This window comes from Cololabis saira, chromosome 13, assembly GCF_033807715.1.
Source record: "Cololabis saira isolate AMF1-May2022 chromosome 13, fColSai1.1, whole genome shotgun sequence".
In the NCBI taxonomy this organism is placed as follows: Eukaryota; Metazoa; Chordata; class Actinopteri; order Beloniformes; family Belonidae; genus Cololabis; species Cololabis saira.
The window spans coordinates 16597405-16619076 of NC_084599.1; the positions used below are offsets into that span (position 1 = coordinate 16597405).

General features: G+C 38.6%; 2 protein-coding genes across 5 annotated transcripts in view; both read right to left on the bottom strand.

The window, feature by feature from the left end:
* The window catches only part of clocka (clock circadian regulator a), a 37376-nt gene extending 30622 nt beyond the window's left edge, over positions 1 to 6754 (bottom strand). For all 4 annotated transcript variants that reach the window (XM_061737998.1, XM_061737996.1, XM_061737997.1 and 1 more), the window contains exon 1: positions 6692 to 6754. The gene's annotated coding sequence lies outside the window, so the exon portion shown is untranslated. The remainder of the gene's footprint in view (positions 1 to 6691) is intronic.
* Positions 6755 to 9408: 2654 nt separating this feature from the next.
* nmu (neuromedin U) lies at positions 9409 to 13448 on the bottom strand. The gene is made up of 8 exons (XM_061738969.1): positions 13325 to 13448; positions 12513 to 12568; positions 12396 to 12443; positions 12260 to 12313; positions 12094 to 12123; positions 10182 to 10256; positions 9521 to 9574; positions 9409 to 9444 (listed from the first exon to the last, which is right to left on the bottom strand). The coding sequence occupies exons 1-8, from the start codon at positions 13446 to 13448 to the stop codon at positions 9409 to 9411; spliced, it is 477 nt and encodes a 158-aa protein (XP_061594953.1).
* Between the last annotated feature and the right edge of the window lie 8224 nt (positions 13449 to 21672).

Genomic DNA, 21672 nt, shown 5'->3' on the forward strand with positions numbered 1-21672 from the left:
TTAGTATAGATGATTCTTTCTCAAATAAACCAATACTTTGATTTATTTATCTACATCAAAGCTATAAACCTGTGTGGTCAACTCTACTGTCCCAGCACTGTTCTTAACATTAACCAGGTCACCTTTAATTTGAATCCGATGTGTCTCTCAAAAGAATTGTGTCTTTATATAAATAAATAAGTAAAAGACTGCTGTCCAAACTTTCATTCTCTATCTGAACTAAGGAGAAATGACTGACTGTGACACAGTGACGATGAAATTTAGCCGGACATAACACAATACTTGGAGGCATAACTTATTTTTTTTATATGAAAGACAGCAAAGCAGAAGGAGAAATGCCGAGAAATGCCGTGAACAAGCCAACATCCTGAAAAAAACCTAGTTGTAAACTCTCAGACTGCAATTTAACTGTACATTATTGCTGCTCGTGCAGGTTGTGTAAGTTAAGTCTGCGGCTTTGTGTCATATATTGTCAAGTTTTTCTTCCTTCTATGCAAGCTATTTTTCTGACATTGTTATTTCACAGTTATTTTTTCAATACGTACATTCGTAACATTAGCAAATAAACTTGGCTCGTTCTGTAATGCATTTTGCGTCATTCCCACTAAAGCCATGATTAATGTAATGAGTGGAGTGAATCTGGGGTGTGGGGTGTCTGAAAGTAGCAAATCACATCAGGAAATACAGCATGTTGTCAGATATGTGCGTATCCACAAATAACTTAACAGGAAGCAATTATCATGTTCCCTTTCTAGATGTTTTGATTTCAAACACTACCACTGCAATATATCTGTACAGCAAAAAGCTGACATAATATTGCCAGAGTATAAAAACACTATTATTTGATGACATAGGGCTCCTTGTAGTTGTCTAGTGTCCAGAGAGCCATATGCAAAACTAATCATATCAATACATGATTACACGTAAATCTGTAGGGAAAACTGTGACTCAGTTCACGGAAATGCATTCTGCCTAAAAATGTGGTCATATGATCCTCTTGTGTCAATGCAAAACACTACAATACAACAACAATATCAATTACAATACAACAATAACTACAGAGTATCACGGCAAGGACGAGTGGCTAGATCGCATGAGCTGGCAACAGGGGTGCCACAGGTAAAGGTACTTGGCCCTCTTCGCTTTTCACTATACACCATCTCACTATGTGAAATCATCAGCTGGTTTCTCCTACCACTGCTATGCCGATGACACCCAGCTTTTCCTTTCCTTCCCACCTCACAGCACTGCCGTCTCAATGGGAATATCAGCATGTCTATCAGCATGTCTTTCTTTAGCTTCCAGTTGCAATACGCATCAAGTTCAAAGCCCTGCTTCTGGCTTACCAAACAACTACCCATACGGCTCCAGTCTACCCTCACTCCTTCATCCAGAGCTACGCTCCCTCTTGACAGCTACGCCCAGCCAGTGAAAGACGCATGGTGCTTCCACCACAACATAGCGTGAAATAAGTAGCAAGGGATCTGTACTTGGCCCTCTTCTCTTTTCACTCATAATTATTATTTTGGTCAGCATTGAAATCACAATTATTCAAAATGACTGTCCAGTTGCTTTTGAAGCATACTTGCAATGATTGAACAAAAAATAGAAAAAAAGGCTGGATAAAAAATTATTTAGCCACACAATCCCTCAAACATTTTTGGCCAGAAACACCAGCATGACCTTGATATTACTCAAATAAATAACTTTTTAAACCATGTCATACTCTTGGGAATTATCACAGTGAAATGCTTACTTAATTAGCTGAAAAATACCTATACTTTTAAAATACATAATCTTGATTTTTGTTCCAAAAATATTAAATTAAAGAAATATCTTAAAATGATTGCATCCAAAGAAAGCCTCTAATAAAATGGAAAGAGTAAACAATAGCTGCTTCAACCATTGACCCACTGTTTTCATAGTTCATAAAACCCTCAAGGCCGGTGTTTCTTTGTGTATTTAAATTCTTATTTAAGCCTTATTGATATAGGGCAAAAAGCACAATGTTATTTCAAGGCACTTGGGGAAATTAAGGTATTTAACTTGTTAAACTACTCACGGCATGGTGAAAACTAAGGATAAAGTTCACAGATTTAACAAATCTCCAAAATTAAACATTCCAAAATCACATAAAAAATAATATGCAGATTCAGATTTTTTTTCAGTAAGTGTTTCTACTTAAAGAGGTTTAAGTAAAGTACAATGAAAGTACAATTGTTTATGCACATCAATATTTAAAAGGGTTTTAAAATAATTTACAAAAAAATACAGTTTAAAGTTTAACAGTGAAAAAGACTATTGTAGTGTAAAGAATTTATAAATAGTTGGCAATCCTCTCAGGAGAGGGTATTCTGGTAAATTTTCCCCAAAAGTCAAAATCCAAGATTTACACCTCAGACTGCATAGACCTCAATGAGCATGTTAAATGATGCATGACAGCACAGACTGAAAAACTTTGACCTGTTTGGAAGAAGTGGAAGAAGAAAGCCTCTTCTGCCTAAAAAGGATCATGATTGAGCAGCCGAGATTGCATCTGAACAAACCACAAGACTTCTAAAACAATGTCCTATGGACAGATGAGACCTAAATAAAGTTGTTTGGCATTAAAGCCCATTGTCATGTTGGGTGAAAACACATTTTAGCACAAATAGCCCATACTTACTGGCAAACACAACAGTGGAGGGGTGATGATTTGGGGATGTTTTGTAGCTACACCCTCCAGTCATTGATTTGACCACGAACTCTTCTGTGAGGCCATCTGTCCAACAGTTTACGTATGGTAGAAATTGGGTCATGTAATAGCAAAAAGATCTGAATCACACTAGCAAATCTACATCCAAATGGATTAAACTTGAAAGAATCAAGGTTTTGAAATGGCCTAATCAAAGTCCAGACTTCACCCCCTCTGAAATGCTGTGGCAGGACCTCAGGAGAGCTGTGAATAGGCTAATCCACTATTTTGGTAAAAATGAAATTTAAAAAGTCAAAAAAAAAAAAAAAAAACCTTCAACCATCTACCCACCCCTAGAGCAGTGCAGCTGACATGCAAAGCTGCTCTAATAAACCCAGGGTAACAACAATTATAAAGTCACTGACAATCTAGGGCTACAAAAGCAAACTATGACATCTGTAACTTGACGAAAGGTCCAGACCTCAAGAGTTGTCACGGTAGGAATGCTCCATTGTGCTATCAGAATTAACTGTGCGCACAAAGAATTAGTATTACCACTACCTCTTATCAGTGTCCTGAATGACTAGAAGCTTCCTCCATGTATCCTAAGCAGGAAGACTGCACCTGAATCAACACAAACTCCTCTGTATCAGAAAAGCCTGACATGACAGGCGTGCACTAATTACATTATTCGCATAGTGCATAATAATGTAATCAGTGAGTGTTTCTCTCTCACCCTCATCACTGACAGTGTCATTGGTCACACCTTCTCTGTTAAAAGAAAACAAATTAGCTGTTCCCTACTGCCAATTATGCACATTTTAAATTCTGAATGACGCCTGTACGGTCAAACCACCACACTTTAAATGCATATGCAGCCTAGTTTTTCTTATAATAAACTCAAATAAACTTGTAAATACTTGATGAACATGATCCAACATGTACAACAGGCCAAGCAACAACGAAAACCCAATAAAAGAAGCTGTTTGTTATTTGGCCAAAGCAGAAGATGCGCTCACACAGAGAGGGGAGAAAATATCCTGGCTTCCTCTGGTCACCTGCAGCACGTTGTGTGCCAGCAAATTTAAAAGATGGCAAGTATTTTTCCGTGCTCCACTAACAGCTCCGGTGACTTCACATGGTCAAAATGAAGCATCTGAGCTGCGTTGCTTGAAATCACAGATTCAAATTACCACCAATGAATACAGCCCGACCTTCGATGAACTTTTGAGGGCATATTGAATTTCAGTTTGAGAATTTTAAAACTCCGATTATGATTAAACAAAATGTCCTTTTACTTATAATAGCAATAATTAAAAGTAATTGTGTATCATTAGTTTATCTAAGTGACACAATTTTTATGATAGAAAAAAAAACTGTTACAGGTTTTTAATACTGATAGTTTTATTAATTGATAGACTTTACCGATGTCAAATAATGTAATATCGACAAATATTTATAAAAGTCAAAATATTAACCAGTATAAGTCTGTAAATTAAAAATGTCATGTCATCCATTTCCTTTGGTAAACCAATGATGATTTTTCATTAAATATTACTAAATGAATGTATGTTTCTGTGTTTAAACCAAAAGAAGATGCTAGCTGATTCAAGTTGTTTTACACTTTCAGAGATTAATCCAAATAAATCAGAAATGAATGAAAGCCAGTTGACAAATACATGTTCATTTGTAAAACTGTAACAGTGGGCCACACCAGCTTATTGTTTTGTATTATCATCCTTATGGCAAACAAACAAACGGACACCATACTTCTTTCAGTCACAATTAAACTGTAATATTTTTAATTACTTTGATTATTTCAACAGTACTGACATGTCTGATTACTGTACCAATGTGAGCCACTGCTTGCCTTAATGCATTCTCTAAAAACAATAACTTATAGAAAAACAAATTAGAGAAAACAACCAACTGAGTAGAAGTCCAAGCCTTAAAACAAGGTGGATCAAACTCAAGATAATATGCTTATTTAGTCTCTGATTGCTGCTGATAACATGTTTCCAAGGATCAGAACTTACTTGTATCCACCTTTGTCACAGTCATAATATACCGGTATATATTTTTTTTTTATTTATTTCAAACCACATCATTTGTAATCTAGTACCACATGGGCAAGTGTATTACTGAGCCGTTAAGCCACCTCTCAAACAGACATGCAACTGTGGGGAGACTATCGTACGACAGAGTATTAGGGCCAAACTAAGACGAAAGAAATTGGAAATTACGAGAATAACGTCATAATAATATGAGAATAAAGTCATAATAATATGAGAATAAAGTCGTAAAATTACGAGAATAAAGTCATAATATTGCGAGAATAAAGTTGTAATATTACGAGAATAAAGTCGTAATATTATCAGAATAAAGTCGTAATATTACGAGAATAAAGTTGTAATATTATGAATATAGAGTCGTGATATTACGAGAATAAAGTCGTAATTTATGAGAACTCTAACAGGAAGAGCAGTCTTCTCCCTGTGTTAAAATGAGGAATATTGAGTATCTTGTGAAGTTATATTTTGGTATCGGTTTCACAAATAAGGAAATACCGTACTTAAACTTTTGGCACATCAGCATCAAATTATTATCAGCAGCATAAGGACTTTAAAATGATTGTGCAAACAACTGCGTGTATTTCGAAGAAGGAACCACACAGACTTAGTAGAAATTCAATTGCGTCTTCTGTGGAAGAGGAAAATCTTTATGATCATCCTCTTTGAATGGCAGCAGATGTAACCACCGCTAGCCTTGCAGTCGACCACTACTATACTATATTATACTATAGTATAGTTTAGTATAGTATAGTATAGTATAGTATAGTATACTATACTATACTATACTATACTATAGCCTACTATGCTATACTATACCAGACAGCTCCTCTTCCACAAAAGACGTATGTGCTCTTCCTGTTAGAGTTCTCATAAATTACAACTTTATTCTCATAAATTACGACTTTAATCTCATAATATTACGACTTTATTCTCGTAATATTACGACTTTATTCTCGTAATATTACGACTTTATTCTCGTAATATTACGACTTTATTCCTGTAATATTACGACTTTATTCTCATAATATTACGACTTTATTCTCGTAAATTACGACTTTATTCTCGTACTATTACGACATTATTCTCGTAATATTACGACATTATTCTCGTAATATTACGACTTTATTCTCATAATATTACGACTTTATTCTTGTAATAATACGACTTTATTCTCATAAATTACGACTTTATTCTCGTAATAATACGACTTTATTCTCATAATATCACGACTTTATTCTCATAAATTACGACTTTATTCTTGTACTATTACGACTTTATTCTCGCAACATTATGACTTTATTCTCGTAATTTTACGACTTTATTCTCATAAATTACCACTTTATTCTCGTAATTTTACGGCTTTATTCTCATATTATTATGACTTTATTATGATAATTTCCAAAAAATGTTTGTCTTAGTTTGGCCCTAATACTCCGTCGTACTATCGTGATAACTGGAGTGGTAAATTAGAATACGACCCCACAGTTTGCATGTTGTTGAATGGAGATGGACAGAGTTGCTTTGGAGATAATTGCCAGTATTGCTGCAGGCGTCGGTCCGCGGTGTGAAGTAGAGGAGTTGAAGTTTGTACCGCAGCTCCTGCAGCACTTCTGCCTGCAAAACACCAGCCAGCATTCCCGCCATCGTCCATTAAACCACCAAATAACAACCCTTTAGTGTGACACGCTCAGTTTAGAGGACTTTTGTTTGTGAAATGATTTTTACGCGTGATGCATGCACTGCCAGTGCCAGCGCTGTGCAGGGCGACCCAGTTTTAGCCCGAGCTAACGCACTATGGCGGATTATTAGACCGGGATGTGGGTCACGGGGCCTCTGGCCACAGCTGTCACCGCACAATCACAAGCCAAACTGCTCTTTCTGTCCGTCCACGGCCGTGACCGGTGCACACGGAGGCTGTGGGTGAGCCGGGAGCGGCTGCACTTACCGCGGAGAGGCGAGGCGGGTCCCGGAGCAGCAGCGGCGCCGCCGGCGGTCACTGCGCAGCTGAGCTGCAGCCGCAGTCTACGATGATTTATGGTTCCGCGTTACACCAACGTAGAGGCTCGGCGTATGGTACGCGCACGCCGCGTACCTTATGCCGGTGGTACGCCGTACCGTCGCCGTACATTTTTAGGGGTTAATGTTAATCTTTACTGGTGTCACAATAGCATTATAGTCGCTCCAGTGTGTAGCCAAATCTGTGGTACTGAACTAAAACCACCTGTTGGTATCTAAAACTAGTCTTTCTCCCACCCACCTGAGAGAACCACAGTCAATTGACTCTTTCAAGAGTGGACCCACCTTTTCAGGAAAGCATATGCCAGCTATGATGATTTATGATTTGCCATTGATTTTTATGACTTTTTACATTTTAGTGATGATACTGCTGCTTTTTTTTTTTTTTTTCCCTTGCCTTGAATTTTGTAGCACTTTGAGATTCATCGAATGTAAAGTGCATTATAAATTAAATTCATTATTATTATTATTATTATTATTATTATTATTATTATTATTATTATTATTATTATTATTATTATTATTATTATTATTATTATTATTATTATTTCTCTGGTTAAACATTTTTCTTTTTCTATTATGTACTCAGGGTTGTGGAAATAAATATTTTACGATGCAGCTTTTTACATTTTTGACAAATGTATGTTTTTATGGCATAATTATACATAAATATTGGACTTGTACTTTCTGACTGTTTCTCCGTCTCCGGCGTGGTACCCATCTCCATGGCAACAGTCAAACTAGGTTAAAGGCTGCACTACCATGTTTTACCCACGATGGCTTGTATTCTGCGCTGTTTCATCACTTTGGTCGTGAAGGAAGTTATGAGAAGCAGATGTGTACATCTTGTGAAAATGTATCGTGTATCCTTTTTTTGTACGGTTTTAATGATTTTTAAACAATAAAATGTCTTTAATTCAAGGTTTATTCATTTTCTGAAAAGGCAAGGATAAATTACATAGTTTAGAGTGATTTAAACCATAGGTTATCATGACATTTGTTAGAGGATTCATTCACTTAACTTGCCTTGTTCCTATCCTGCAAGCTTCTCTGATAAAATACTGATAGATAATTGAATATGTTAGACCAAAACAATCTTTTAGGATTTAAATACTTAAACGGGTATTTTAAACGGTCTGAAAATATGGCTTAATTTGATTATTTCTGAATTTCCATGTCTTCCACTGCTTCATTTGTTACATAATAGTCATCAAACAGTCAATTCTTATTGGTAATTCAGGTAATACGAGACACATTGTGTGAACAGAGAAAAACTTTAGACTTTAGCCTTTTTTGTACCAGATTGATTTCATGCAAGACCATTGTCTTCATGGCCCAATTTGGTCTGTGGTGAAGGTCTGCCTGTTAATGCAGGATGTTTGGCCTCCATGTAGTGAAGCAGTTATGAAGGCCTCATGATGTCCCTGCATATTTGATAACCAGTTGCTACATATTACACAGCGCAAGACTGGAGCAGAGTCACTGGTTGCATTTAATCTGTAATTTAAATAGGACTCTTAGTATTTTCTTTTGAATGAAACTTTCTTTGGGGGGGGGGGGGCTTGGAGTCTACTACTGTTTCATCCATTTCATCCCCCTTCGTAAATAAGCTCTGGCAATTTTTGTTTCTAGTCATTTTTACTAAGATTTCTTTGTTTCCTATTGTGGCCCGAACAGGATGGGTGGTTCATGAAAAATACTACAAGACAAGTGTATTAAAACAAACAAAAAAAGGCACTGATGGAAGCTGTCAAATATTCTGCAGACTGTGACAATTAAATAGAAACAAGTTTTTATTCTTTCTGTGCAGCCCATTGGTTGGGGCCCCTGCTGTAATGATGAACTAAATGATAATTAAGCTCTTCTTTGCTTTGATCTATCATCTTTTCCTAAATCCTTTTTTTTTCACTGGAGTTTTGCCTTGAGGACAGTTATTTTCATTAAGCTACCCAAATCTGGAACGTTGTAGGGATTCATTCAATATTCATTCATGGTATTAGTAAAGCCAAACCCTTATTTAGTCTATCGGTGTGACAGGAACCACATGAGGGTCAAAACAGTAGTGTAAGTGAGAGATTCAATTAAAATTAATTTTAATTCAAAATTTAGATGATGGCGACATCTGCTGTTAATATCGGTAATTACACATTTAAGATTGTATCTTCATTTATTCATACTGGTCTACAAATCGCAGGAATATTCCTGTTTCACGTCGTGAACATAATTCAAATGAATCTTCCCTCTCTTGTTGTAGCAGATTTAATGTAAATAAATCCACATTTGATGCAAAATAAAATCGGAACCAATGAATAGTATTTTAATTCATATCCAGTGTACATTCAAACATCACTACACAGCCGTAGTAGAGGGATGTTGTTGGAGTCTGGATCAATCAGTCGTGGTGCAGAGGTTCAGCTCTCAGGGTCTGGGTCATATCTGTACAGTTAACCTCATCCATTTGACACTAGAATATAATAATATACATGAGTGGGGCATGGTTACAAGTTAATACAGCCACAGTCCTATCCAAGTAAGACAAACAGCATATTTCTTTGTCCTGCTCTCTGATACTTTTAAGCTTTCAAATATTACTGCAACGTCTCTTTAAGATAGGGAAAACAGATTCAAAGGAGTGTTACCATTTCTTTATTCATATTCTAGGGATCTTCTTCCATTTCGTGGCTGTAAGAGCAAACACATGTGTTTAGTCCCTCATATGATATAGGGCTTTTATTTAGTGACAGAAGCACACACATACCCGGTAGAGGAAGTAGCCTCTGCTCTCAATTCCTCCAGGCCCCTGGAGTTCAGCCTGAGTGGACACAAAAAGTGCTGGATTTAACTTTCCACGCAAGATGATTGCTTCTGCCCCATTTTCAGTTTTCACAGCGTTGACTACAATGACCCGGCAACAGCAAACACAACTGGATTCTACAGAACATTTCCCACATTTCTCACCCACCGTTTCTCTGTATCCACTTTGCTTGATAGCAACGGAGGAGAAGTTCCGGCCGCACTAATTTTACACCATAATTACTCTCAGCATGGTAAAGTACAACTAATGTAGACTTTTTTTTCATACAGACTTGTACGGTAAGGACAGGGAAAACACATTTTGAAATCAACTGCAAAGTATAGCGCGCGCATTTCACGTTTGCTGCAAACTAAAATACGGAGCACCACTTGCTCTTTTGATGTTTTCCTTTTAGTACTTTAGACATCTGAATGTTTTCTTTTCAGCAGGAGCTTTGCATGACTACCACTAGAAAGTGTGCTGAAAATCCCCAAAAAACAAAACACACACAGACTAAACAAGAACTCGTGACAGGTTGTATCATTTGTTGCCTTCTATCGAGTGTGCAAACGTCTCAGTATGTGTTCACCGCTGCTTTGTGTAGACGGGTGTCGGTGGTACACACGTGCATGGAGACTCCTCTCTCTCTTCTGGTATGGAGCTGAGAAACTAGATGCAGGAGAGGGTGCACCTGAGAAGTCTGACCAACACAGAGACACAGGCAGATACAAATATCAACGTGAGCAAAAGAGAAAGTGCTCAGTGAGGAACATTGAGTACTTTGAAAGGAGAACACTGTTTGGCTCTTTTCTACATCGAAGAGCGTGCGGCACAGCTTAGTCCTCTTTGCAGCTTTAGGGTCAACATGTTATTAAAGGCATCACAATTATTTGAGATCTTTGTAATGGAGTCCTGCGTATTTTTTCACGTGTCATTGAAGAAAATGTGATCTATGATGCATCACACACAAGAAGAGAGATGATATTTCATAAGAGAATTTCATTTTTCTGATCAACAACAGCGTCCTCAGTCAGAGGATTCTTCAGATCCGCTGCGACACATCTTTCCTGTACACATTTATAACCATCCCCAATGTCTCTTTCAAGAAACTTAAAAAATGATGACAACAACGACATATAATTTCCCCTTGAGGATAAATAAAGTCTCATTGAGTTGAACTGAACTCAACTGAGCCAAGTGAATGTGTACCCTGAAATGTTTTATGGGTACACTGGCTTCAGTGAAAGAAATCTGGGCATGTAAAGAAATATAATCTATTCAAGTGTTAGAAAGTTAAACAAACATTTTTATCTCATTAAATACCCCAAAACATTTTTTTAATTATATAAATGGCAATGAGATCGTTTGTAGTTAAATTTAACAGACCAAAAACTGTGTAATGCAGTTTCATCAGTTTTATCACTATTAAGGTGAAAATCATTGAAATAGTTCAGTAGATTTATTTTATTTATATGGACCTTTACCATCTAGTGATACAGTCCGTTCTCCCTCTTTTTTTCCCATGTAATTCTTACATCATAGTGAAAAGCAGTTCCAGCTTACGAACCTCAGGCTTGATGGTGGGTCACCACCCCCTTTCACAACTTTAAACAGGATGGTGGATGGGTTCTTTAATTAAAGGGTGTGTTTAGGGAGCAGAACCACACACTGGACGTGACGTAACTCCGCTGTTTTAACCATTCAAAAATGTCTTTGTTGCTGCTGACTCATTTAAATAACCACATCCCTGCATCCACAGTGTTTTAATGAACATTTTCAATAAAGGTATATTTAGGTTATTTCTTTATTATTTTCATATTTTAATAATCTTAACATTTGTTCACTAAAATCATATTGCATTTCACTGTATTTCTTTTATTTTCGAAGATAAGCATTTAGCAGAAAATGTGATGTAAATACATATATAATCTGCAAGATTTGAAACAGTTCCTCCTTTTGATGGGGTGTGTGAGAAGCAGACAAATGAGACAAACAGTTCATCCAAGTTCTCATGCAACTAAGAAAGAAAGGTGGGTATGGTGCCATGCTCTCACATCCATACAGAAAACGTAATCTACCATCCAGCACACACAAGAAGACAGCATTTTTTTCTTTGCATATTACACCTGACATGTGCCCATGAACCCTACATTTGCCTGCATGCATGCATTCATTCTCCACTCATGCTCTTGCATGCACTCAAGTTTTGAAATAAGGATCCAAAGTCCTGCCACCAACAGAGCAATACATCCAGATCAGGTCAAATGATGTAAAGGGTTTTCTTAGCTCAAGCAACACTTGAAAGAAGTGCAGTTTTTTTTTTCATTTACTTACCAGCCCATCAGACAAGGCAGAACCTTTTGGTCTGGAGTAGTGAAATAAAAGCTGCACATACGTCGCAGATATGAAAAACAGCAACAAGCAAATAAACCTCACAGGTACAAACACAAACAAGCACATTACAAATGAAATTTGGTTTTATTTTATGTTTTCTATTGTCAATGGAAATGTTTAAATGGGGATAAATATTGACTCACTCTTTTGTTATTTTCTTCCACTCTCAGCTCCTTAAAATATAGACAACAAATTGTGATTAAATCTCAGTACAGCTTTTTATTCTGACTGAATGTGTGCATCAAAAGAATATAGAATATAATATTAGGGGGGCTTTAGTTATTGCAGAACGTTTTGGATTTGTGGTACCTTTGACTTCTGAATCATCATCAAGGCACAGAGTTCTCCTAAAAGATCAGATGCCTGGAAAAATAGACAAAATGTGAGACATGTATAAGATCTATCTTAAGAGTGTTTTAAGTCAAATATTTGATACCTCACTCACCCAAAACGTCAGGTCTCCTGAGAAGTAAGATGTGCACACAGCATCTATCTGTGGAGCAGGACAGAGGATGATGGAGGAGCCAACAACACAGATACCAGAGAAAGAAGGAAATGCTACCTGATCAAGGACCTGCCTCTGATTTGTTGTGGCCTGCTGAAGATCTGCTGTAGCACCTTTAGTTTCATAGAGAACACAGAATAATGTTAAAATAATGCACGACAGTGGACGCAACAGGCAGCATAGAAATCAGATGTAACATCTCTTACGCTGCAACATTATTGCACCCAATGTCCTTCTGAAAGTTGAGAGCTTTTCTGCAAAATTTGGTTGTCCAACAAGTTGATGAAAATCTATTCTTGCTTTGAAAACTTAATTAATTTCCCTTCGGAATTTAATGAATACTTTTGTAATGTAATTGAATTGAAATAATACAAATAAAAACCCTTCAACTTTTAAGAGTCGTGTCTCCACAGCCTGCAGGACTGACCCTGAATCCTAAAACCTACAAGTCAAAACAAAGATCAATTTGTCAGGAGTGAAAGAAGTAAATGTCAATCTGCATTTGTGCTCCTCTCAGTCATTTGTGGCTTGTGTCACTCACAACTAGTCAAACACCGAGGGACCAGAACATGGTTGGCTTTATTTCATGCACAACTGTCTCATCAAGTTAATCATTACATCAGTTAAAAACGATGGATGAACTGACAAATACATGCATGCAAGACAATATGTTTAACAGGGGTCCCTTATAGTAAAAAAGGAAGTTTAAAGTATTGACTAAATCAATTTTTATTTGTATTTTATACTATCAGTAAAGTCATCTCTAAGGATAGACAAAGAGGAAAGTTATTTTTTCTTCAACCATTTAGGGAAAAGTGAATCAAAATAACAGACAATGAGCACAAATGATCAAATATTGCCTGACTTACTTGGCCAGGCTGTGATGGTGAGGATGAGGAGGGCTGCCAGGGCGCTGCTGGCCGTGTGCAGGGACATGGCGCTGCTCAGGGCTCCGCGCCGCGCAGGCTGGCTCAGGCTCTGGAAAGTCTGCATCTCCTTCTCTGGTGGTTCTGTTTAGTCTCCTCTGCGCGTGCTATATCCCCCCTTATTTTACCCCCCACCCACCCCTTTTTTTTTTTTTTTTTTTTTTTAACTACAAGCCCTTCTAACACTTTGTGTCCCCACGTCATTGAAGCATGAAGGCTCGCGCCGCACGCCCTCCTGGAGGCGCGGCTGCGTCACCGGAGGCTCAGCGCGCGGGGAAGGTAATGGTTGGATCAACAGGTTTGCAGGATTATTACTCAGTTGAAGTTTTAAATGGAACTGGGAAAAGGCACCAAGCAATATTTTAAACATGTTGTTGTTCGTTTTGTCCATGTGTGGACCTCTCATTGCTCTCCAATGCTCGGGAATGTCACTATGTCTGTAGGGCCATCGGGGTAACTGTTATTAGGGCCCGAGCACTGACAGTGCGAAGGCCCTATTGTATCCGTAGGAATTTTTCTCGTTTTTCTCGTTTTTTTAGTTTTTTTCCTTCTTGCAAAATTTGGTGACTTTTGGGGCACGTTTAGGGGGGCAAAAAGGCCCTCATTTCGTCGGAAGAAGGAAAAAAACTAAAAATTCCTACAGATACAATAGGGCCTTCGCACTGTCAGTGCTCGGGCCCTAAAAAAACGAGAAAAACGAGAATGAGGGCCTTTTTGCCCCCCTAAATGTGCCCCAAAAGTCACCAAACTTTGCACGCAAACCAGGCCTGGCGAAAAATTTGATATTTAATGGTTTGCATTAATAGGCGTGGCCTAATGGCTCAACAGCGCCCCCTAGAAAACCTCGTGCCTCAAGCCCCACAATACGGTTTGACGTACATGCACAAAAATCGCTACACACCTGTATCATGTCGCAACTTAAAGAAAAGTCTCTCAGCGCCATGGCCGACACCGAACAGGAAATCAGCCATTTTGAATTAATCGTGTAATTTTGGCGCAATTTATGCCATTTCTTCGGTCATTAATGCGGCCCGAACCGTAACGTGCACCCAGGTGTGTTATACATCAAAATGTGCATCTAGATCTAGATCCTGTGACGATCGGCATTACTTTTCTCAGTCAAAAGCGTTACCGTGGCGACGATAGACGCCAAAAAGCGTGCCCCCCCCTTCTTCTGATTGGTCCATATTTGATAGTTCCTACTTTCTGCCATAACTTTTGAATGGTTTGATATAAAGACTCGTGGGTGGTGTCATCGGACTCGGTTTTGAGTCCTTGACCTTTATTGGTGAAAATTGCACGCGCGAGGGCCCGTTCATCGCTGCTTACAGCTTTAATTTTCTATTGTGTTGGTAAGTGAATATAAGAAACAGCAACCTTAGAACAAGAGGGAATAAGTTGAAAAAATATGTTAGCCCTAGTTTTCACATTGTTCATTCTCTATAACAAAATTCATATTCATACAGATTCATACCGCCTTTTTTTCCCCCTTATCCTGCTGGCACATTTAGGCAGAATGGTGTATTTCAGTCTGCCACTGGTACACCTTCGCTCTGGGAAAATGCAATCCAGGGATTACTTCCAACTCCACATGGACAGTTATATTTGTCAGTTTATCATAGGGGATGGTGAGAAAGGGGCCATTGTCAGAACATATATCCAAAATTTAAAACAAAAGGCTCTGCTTTGAAAGGGACAACACAAGGTGACAACCAATCTAAAGATGTTGCAGTAAAAAATACCACCAAGTGTGCAACCAGTGGGCATAGAGACAGCCCAATATGATTTTTTACATCAAATTTAACACAAACTAGATGCCAGCACATATGACAAATTAACATCTATCTGATGTCTCATGCTGATAAACATCTGCTGATTTAAAATGAATTTTGAAAAACCTCATGTAGCAATCATAATTACTTTTATGTGACAATCACCAACACATCACTGTTTAAGTGAGCCTTTAATGTAGCCCAACAGTAAGCAGCACTCACCCAATGTGATATTTAGTATTTTGTGCTTATTACACCTTATTACATTTTCAAATTAGTGCAAATTAGATTCAAATTATTTCCCAATAAACTGTTATATCCCATTCAACCAGAGGCCATGTCTGGAGAATTAAATTAATCCTCTCAAGGGTGCAGATGATAGAGGAAAACCAAATGCTGAAACCAAAATCCATGTAAAGTAATTATAGCATGAGCCATGACTTACGTGTCATGTTTAAGCTTAACATTTGCATTGCAGCAGGATTTGTGCTCTTACATCAGGGACGAATACCTTTCAGTTTATTCAGATGTCGATCATGGTAAGGAGAGCAGACCAAGGGGATGCACGAGTAAGTTTGCCAGTTTCAACTGTTATAAGTACGTGTTTGTGCACAACAAAATAAAAAGGAGCATTCGGCAACTGCCCGTCTCAGACACCTCTGATTAGCAATTACAATAATATACTCTTTGTAAAAGAGTAATACGCATGCATACGTCTCTGGAACATTGTCCTTGAGCTAGATGAGACCAGAGTGTAGTAGTTTACCCTCAGTACAATGTTTTATTAAAAACTAGTGCAGAATCTTACTACAAACATTTTATACCAGTTATTACCAATCATGGTGGAAGATTGATGATTTGGACTCGTTCTGCAGCCACGCAATTCCTCCGTCAAGGTCAACAAGATGCGCTTTCTTTCTCATGTGATTGTATGGTCACAAATCAACGTATATACTATGACTAATACTGGCTTATCTGTCATAAAAATTGAGTTTGGATTTATTTAAGTGTTGTGAAGAAGAATTGTAGAAATGTGAGGAGGCATGCTGAGAAAGAGAGAAGAGACACAAATGCTGCAAGAAAATGTACTATTCATTTATGCCATAAACCTTTTGTATGCAGAATAACATCAAGTATTGTGAGCAGCACTTGTGAAGTGGATGTACTATATAGACTGCCAGCTTTTATTACCTGCTGTGAAACTGAATTATCCTTATCTTGCATCTGTACAAATAAAAGCCAGTTTGTAAGGAGTTTTTCTGTGTATACACGAGACACACTTGGCTGAAGGTTGTAATCGTAAACCCAGACCTGTCACAGCTTTGTCGTCAACATCAGATGTGAGTCATACAATGAATGCAATGATCATCAAACCGTTCAATGAATCAATTTATATCCTCTCCACCCATGTCATCCTCCTATACAGCCTTTGTGAATCAAGACCAAAGAGTGGAGGTGGGGAGGCAAGCATAGTAATATTTTGACAAAATACATGATTGTATACATGAGTCTGTGAATGAATGCATTCTTAAGGCCCTTTCAGATGAGGTGGCTCTGATTGCATTGGGTTCATTGTGTAACAGCCTGGAGTGGTTCTTCTCGCTTAAAAGCTCTGGAGATAGCTGCTTTTGGTCCAGCAAACTGGAGAAGGCTAGAAATATTGTGACCTTTTAAAGATTTCAATTGTTATAAAGTTGACGGGCATTTTGAGACACGTTTAGTTGGAATCTCTCCGAGTTGAAACCCAAAGGCACTGAGCTTATTGATATTTCATTCAGACAATGTTACATCTCAAAACATGTGCTTCACTTCACTGTGCACTGATTTAAATCCATCCATCCATCCATCCATCCATCCATCCATCCATCCATCCATCCATCCATCCATCCATCCATCCATCCATCCATCCATCCATCCATCCATCCATCCATCCATCCATCCATCCATCCATCCATCCATCCATCCATCCATCCATCCATCAGTCCATCCATCCATGGATACATTCATCCATCTATCCATCCGTCCACCCGTCCATCCATCCATCTGGACACATCATAGCTGATTCTCATCCTAAATCAAAAATAGACCAGGAAATTGTTGTGGTAAATATGAAGCTACATTTCCCTTTCTAATCCCATTATTTACAACTACAGCAAATACATTTGCCATTATTTACTTTTTTTGTATTTAAACCTTTTATTCAAGCATATTGGATTATCGTGAAGGTGAAGGACTGAGAGTACAAAGTTTATAATATTTGAACAATAGTTTTTCATCCATATCAGCCCCAGCTAATCAAGTTTGTACATATTACAGAAGGGATGCAGCAAATTCCTGCAACAACAAACCTTACTGTATATTATGGGGGGCTAGTAGCATGAGGGAATTGTTTTAAATGTGTTTGTTAATGTTGGCAAAAGATGATTACATTTGGAAAGCCATTGTGTTGAAAATGAAGAAAAAGAAAAAAAACGGGCAAGGGTGAAATACAGTACATAAAGGAGTAAAAGCATGCTGTAAATGTCAATTCAGGTGCTTTAATGAATGTTAATATATTTGAGAAGAGGCTAAATGTGTGCGATGTTTATATGCATTCTTACAGAGCACAAGAGAGTAAAAACTGCTTCTGGCTTACCAAATAATTACCCAAATGGCTCCTCAATACCTTCCCTCCTTCATCCAGAGCTACACCCCCTCTCAACAGCTCCACTCAACCAGTGACAGACGCCTGGTGCTTCCACAACAGCGTGGAATGAAATCAGTAGCCAAACTCTTCTCCTCCATTATTCCCCGATGCTGGAAAGACTTACCAAACTCTGTCAGATCTGCAGGGTCTGTAACTACTTTAAGGAGCACTTCTGCATCTAGTAAACTTTTCTGCTCATCAGAATTACGGTAGTTAGAAGATCCAGCTCTTTCCAGGACTCAGCACTGAGTAAGCTGCATGCACTTATGACAAGATGATCGCATGATGGTGTCTTTTTAGTCGTAGATTTCTTGTATAAAGGGACTGTTGGGTTGGGTGGGAAAAAAAAGAAAAAAAAACATTCTAGCACAACCAGCACTTATCCAGCTGTACCCTCCTACAGTATGTGATTTTGTGCTTGTGTTGTTCTCTCAGATGTAAGTCGCTTTGGATACAAGTATCTGCTAATTGACAGTATAGTGGTAGTAATAGTAGAAACTAAATTAAATTAGCATCAAATCAAACAAATTGTAGAAGCACAGTTTTTGGCATTTTTAAGCTCAGCACAGGTGTCCCTGTGTTTTGAGGTTAAGCAACTATACGACACTGTGCAATGTTTACACTCTTCCATTATGTTCTTGATTCTCTTAGTGGCTTCTGCCATGATCTCACTTCTAGCTCTGTAATACACAGTTGTCCCAGGAGACAACCGGGACGGGAGTCCAAAGTTACTTCAGTCAGTTTCGGCTGACAAGAGGACCGGGAGACTGTGGGACATAGACGACACTTAATAAAAGTAATCAAATATTCCTTCAAATTATATTGAAACAGATATTTTAACATGAAAATAAAGCATGAAAGAGAGGAGCATACTGAGATTAAATCGTAGAAGATGATACATTCTAGTAGACAAAACATTGGTGTTCCCACCACTAATCTTTGTTGGGGCTGAGTAGTAGGGGGGGGTGAGGGCCTCCTGGCCGCATGTCCGGCCCGGGCCGGGTGGTCGGGGTTCGCCTGGGTCCCGGTCCACCGGTGTGGGTTCCCTGGCTGCCTCTTCCCGTAGTCGTGGGGGCCCCGCCCGCGGGTCCCCTTGGCTGCCGCTGGAGGGGGGCGGACCTCGCTGGCGGTGGGTTTCCACCCGCCCTCTTCTCGCCCTCTGTGGGGTTGCTGGTGGCCTGGGTTCTGGGTTCTTCCTTGTCGGCCTCTGGTCTCGCGGGTGGCGGGGTTGCGCGCCCTCTCTCCTCCACTGTAGATACAGTTCAGGTGGAGCTTTGATAGGACTATTACACACACGCACGCACGCACGCACGCACGCACGCACGCACGCACGCACGCACGCACGCACGCACGCACGCACGCACGCACGCACACACACACACACACACACACACACACACACACACACATACACATACACATACACATACACATACACACACATAGCCACACAGACATTCACATCGGCCCGTTCACCTGCATGCTCCCTCCGCAGTTTTGGGGGTTAGATAGTCACGGTAGCCTAGCCTTGGGATAGTTGCTGCTCGTGTCTCGTGTCTGTTTGTTTTTTCTTTTGCAGATTTCCAGTGCCTGTTGTGCGCTTTCATGTGTTTTTCGCATCTTGGACTAGCAGTGGATGTCACCCCCCCACCCCCCACCCCAAAAAAAAAATGTAACAATATAACAGGCCATCACAATATGTATGTATATATAGAAATATATATCAATAAATAAATATATGTGACATATTTAAAAATATCTCATATATATTTTATATCAAAAATGCACATATATATTCTTTAGGTTTTTACCAGCATGGTATTAACCATTAATATATGTGCAGACAAGGGAGGAAAAAATAAATAAAAATTGGACCAAGATTCCTTTTCTCCCCACCTATCCTTATTTAGCATGTTTTTAGTTCAAACAATTTCAGTTTCCAGAGCTGTGGACCCCAGCAAAATGTGTTTATGCGATATTAAGTGGAATTTTCTAACAATGCACTATAAAAGTACACAAAAATGTATCCAGGGTGTGAAGGTACTGCATCCTGCAGTGGATTGTTTTTTTCCCTGTTTCCCTCCTCCATGTCACGAGGAGTTTACGTGATAAGTTTACACTCAATGAGGTCAAAGGTTAATGGATGTTAACATACACTAATGTCAATGTGTAAGTTCTTAAAATAGTAAAAGATATTTCAGACCCATTAACAGTATTATGCATTATGGATTAAAAGAAGACAATGACGGATCGTCACAAATGGTTCATCCTCAGGTACAGTTTTCAAGAAGGGATTATAATTATCCACGGTGAAGCAGCTTCTGTTCCGATCACTAAGACCACTAAGCGTGAGAAAGTCATTCCCTAAAAGTGCCAATAAACAGCCACATTTTTTTATGCATGGAGAAAAATGGGGGATGCTTGCAGTCCAAGGCCTTGACGAACATAAGGGGGGGAAGCATCAATCTCTTGGTCTCTTTTGCTGCAGGGTGGACTGGTACACTTTACCAAACAGATATACCACATGCCACCAAAGCACCATATAACCATGGAGAAGTATACATGAGGAGTGGTAATGAGACAAGATGACATTTCAAAATAACTCACTCTCTTTTTTTAAAGGTTTTCTGACTCATAAGGATACTTACCATAGTACTACTACTGTGAAAGTACTATAGTACTATAGTCTACAGTATTGATGGGTGTTACATGCCTGCCAAGCATCAACACCTACACTTACTTCCATACTGATTTACATAGTTTGCTCCTTCAGTCCCAGTCCATTTTAGACTTTATATGAAAAAAAAAAAATTCCTAGCTCACATGAGCAGCACTTTACCTAATCTGTGAGGAGAATAGTACAATTTTACTTATGTCTAATTACATCAATACAATTCTTTCAGTTTCAAAATTGCGTCTATATGTTGTAAAAATATGAATTTTAACTTTTTCATAAGCCCCAATGAGCCCTTTCTTTTAATTTTTGAGTGAAAAGAAAGGCAATTTTCTAGGGACTTTGGTTTTCGAACAGAATAATCTTCCAAGTTTGTCATCTTTTACTTTTTGATATTTAATTTATCAAACTTCACCTCACCCTAACTTTTTGGGTTATTTGTTTGTTGTTCAAGTTCCCTTGCCTATTTTGTCACCATTTCTAACATACTGTGCATATAACTCCTGTACCTTTCGGTAAAGAATCCTGCAAAAATATGGATTTTGAGCCACTCCTGCTCAGGTCCTCTGTTAGTGAATTTTAAGTGGCTCTTTGTGCAATAAGGAGAGACCACATTCATTCACACACTCTAAATGATATAATTGCTCTAAAACAAAATATCCCACATGATCCTTTCATATAACTTTATGTATAATTATGGGTCTATAACAAGCAAAAAAAGGCAGCGCCTACCCCATGGCTGCGCCATTTTGGACCACCAGTGCATTTTGTTGCAGTGATGATCAAAGATCTCACCAGGCCGCTGCTGAGTTGCTCCTGCTCTGGGTTTATTTATATTGCCGCATGCATGATCACAATACAACAAATAGGCGTTAAGGCAAAACTGATGATCTCTTCTTCTCGCACATTAAAGGCTGTAGAAAATGCCATCCAGATAGCAACTCCAGCGTTTCTAATTCTAAACTGAATTACAAAATGCTATCTGCCTTTAATCACCCGTGTGAATGTCAAATGTAGATTACACAGATGTAATCACCTTTCACTGGAGCTGTAGCACCAGCATAAAACGATATTTGGTTTTGCGAGTGACATATGCATGTCATCAGGAATGCATGTCACCAGATGCACTGGCCTCCTGACAGAATGGGTTTATTATTAG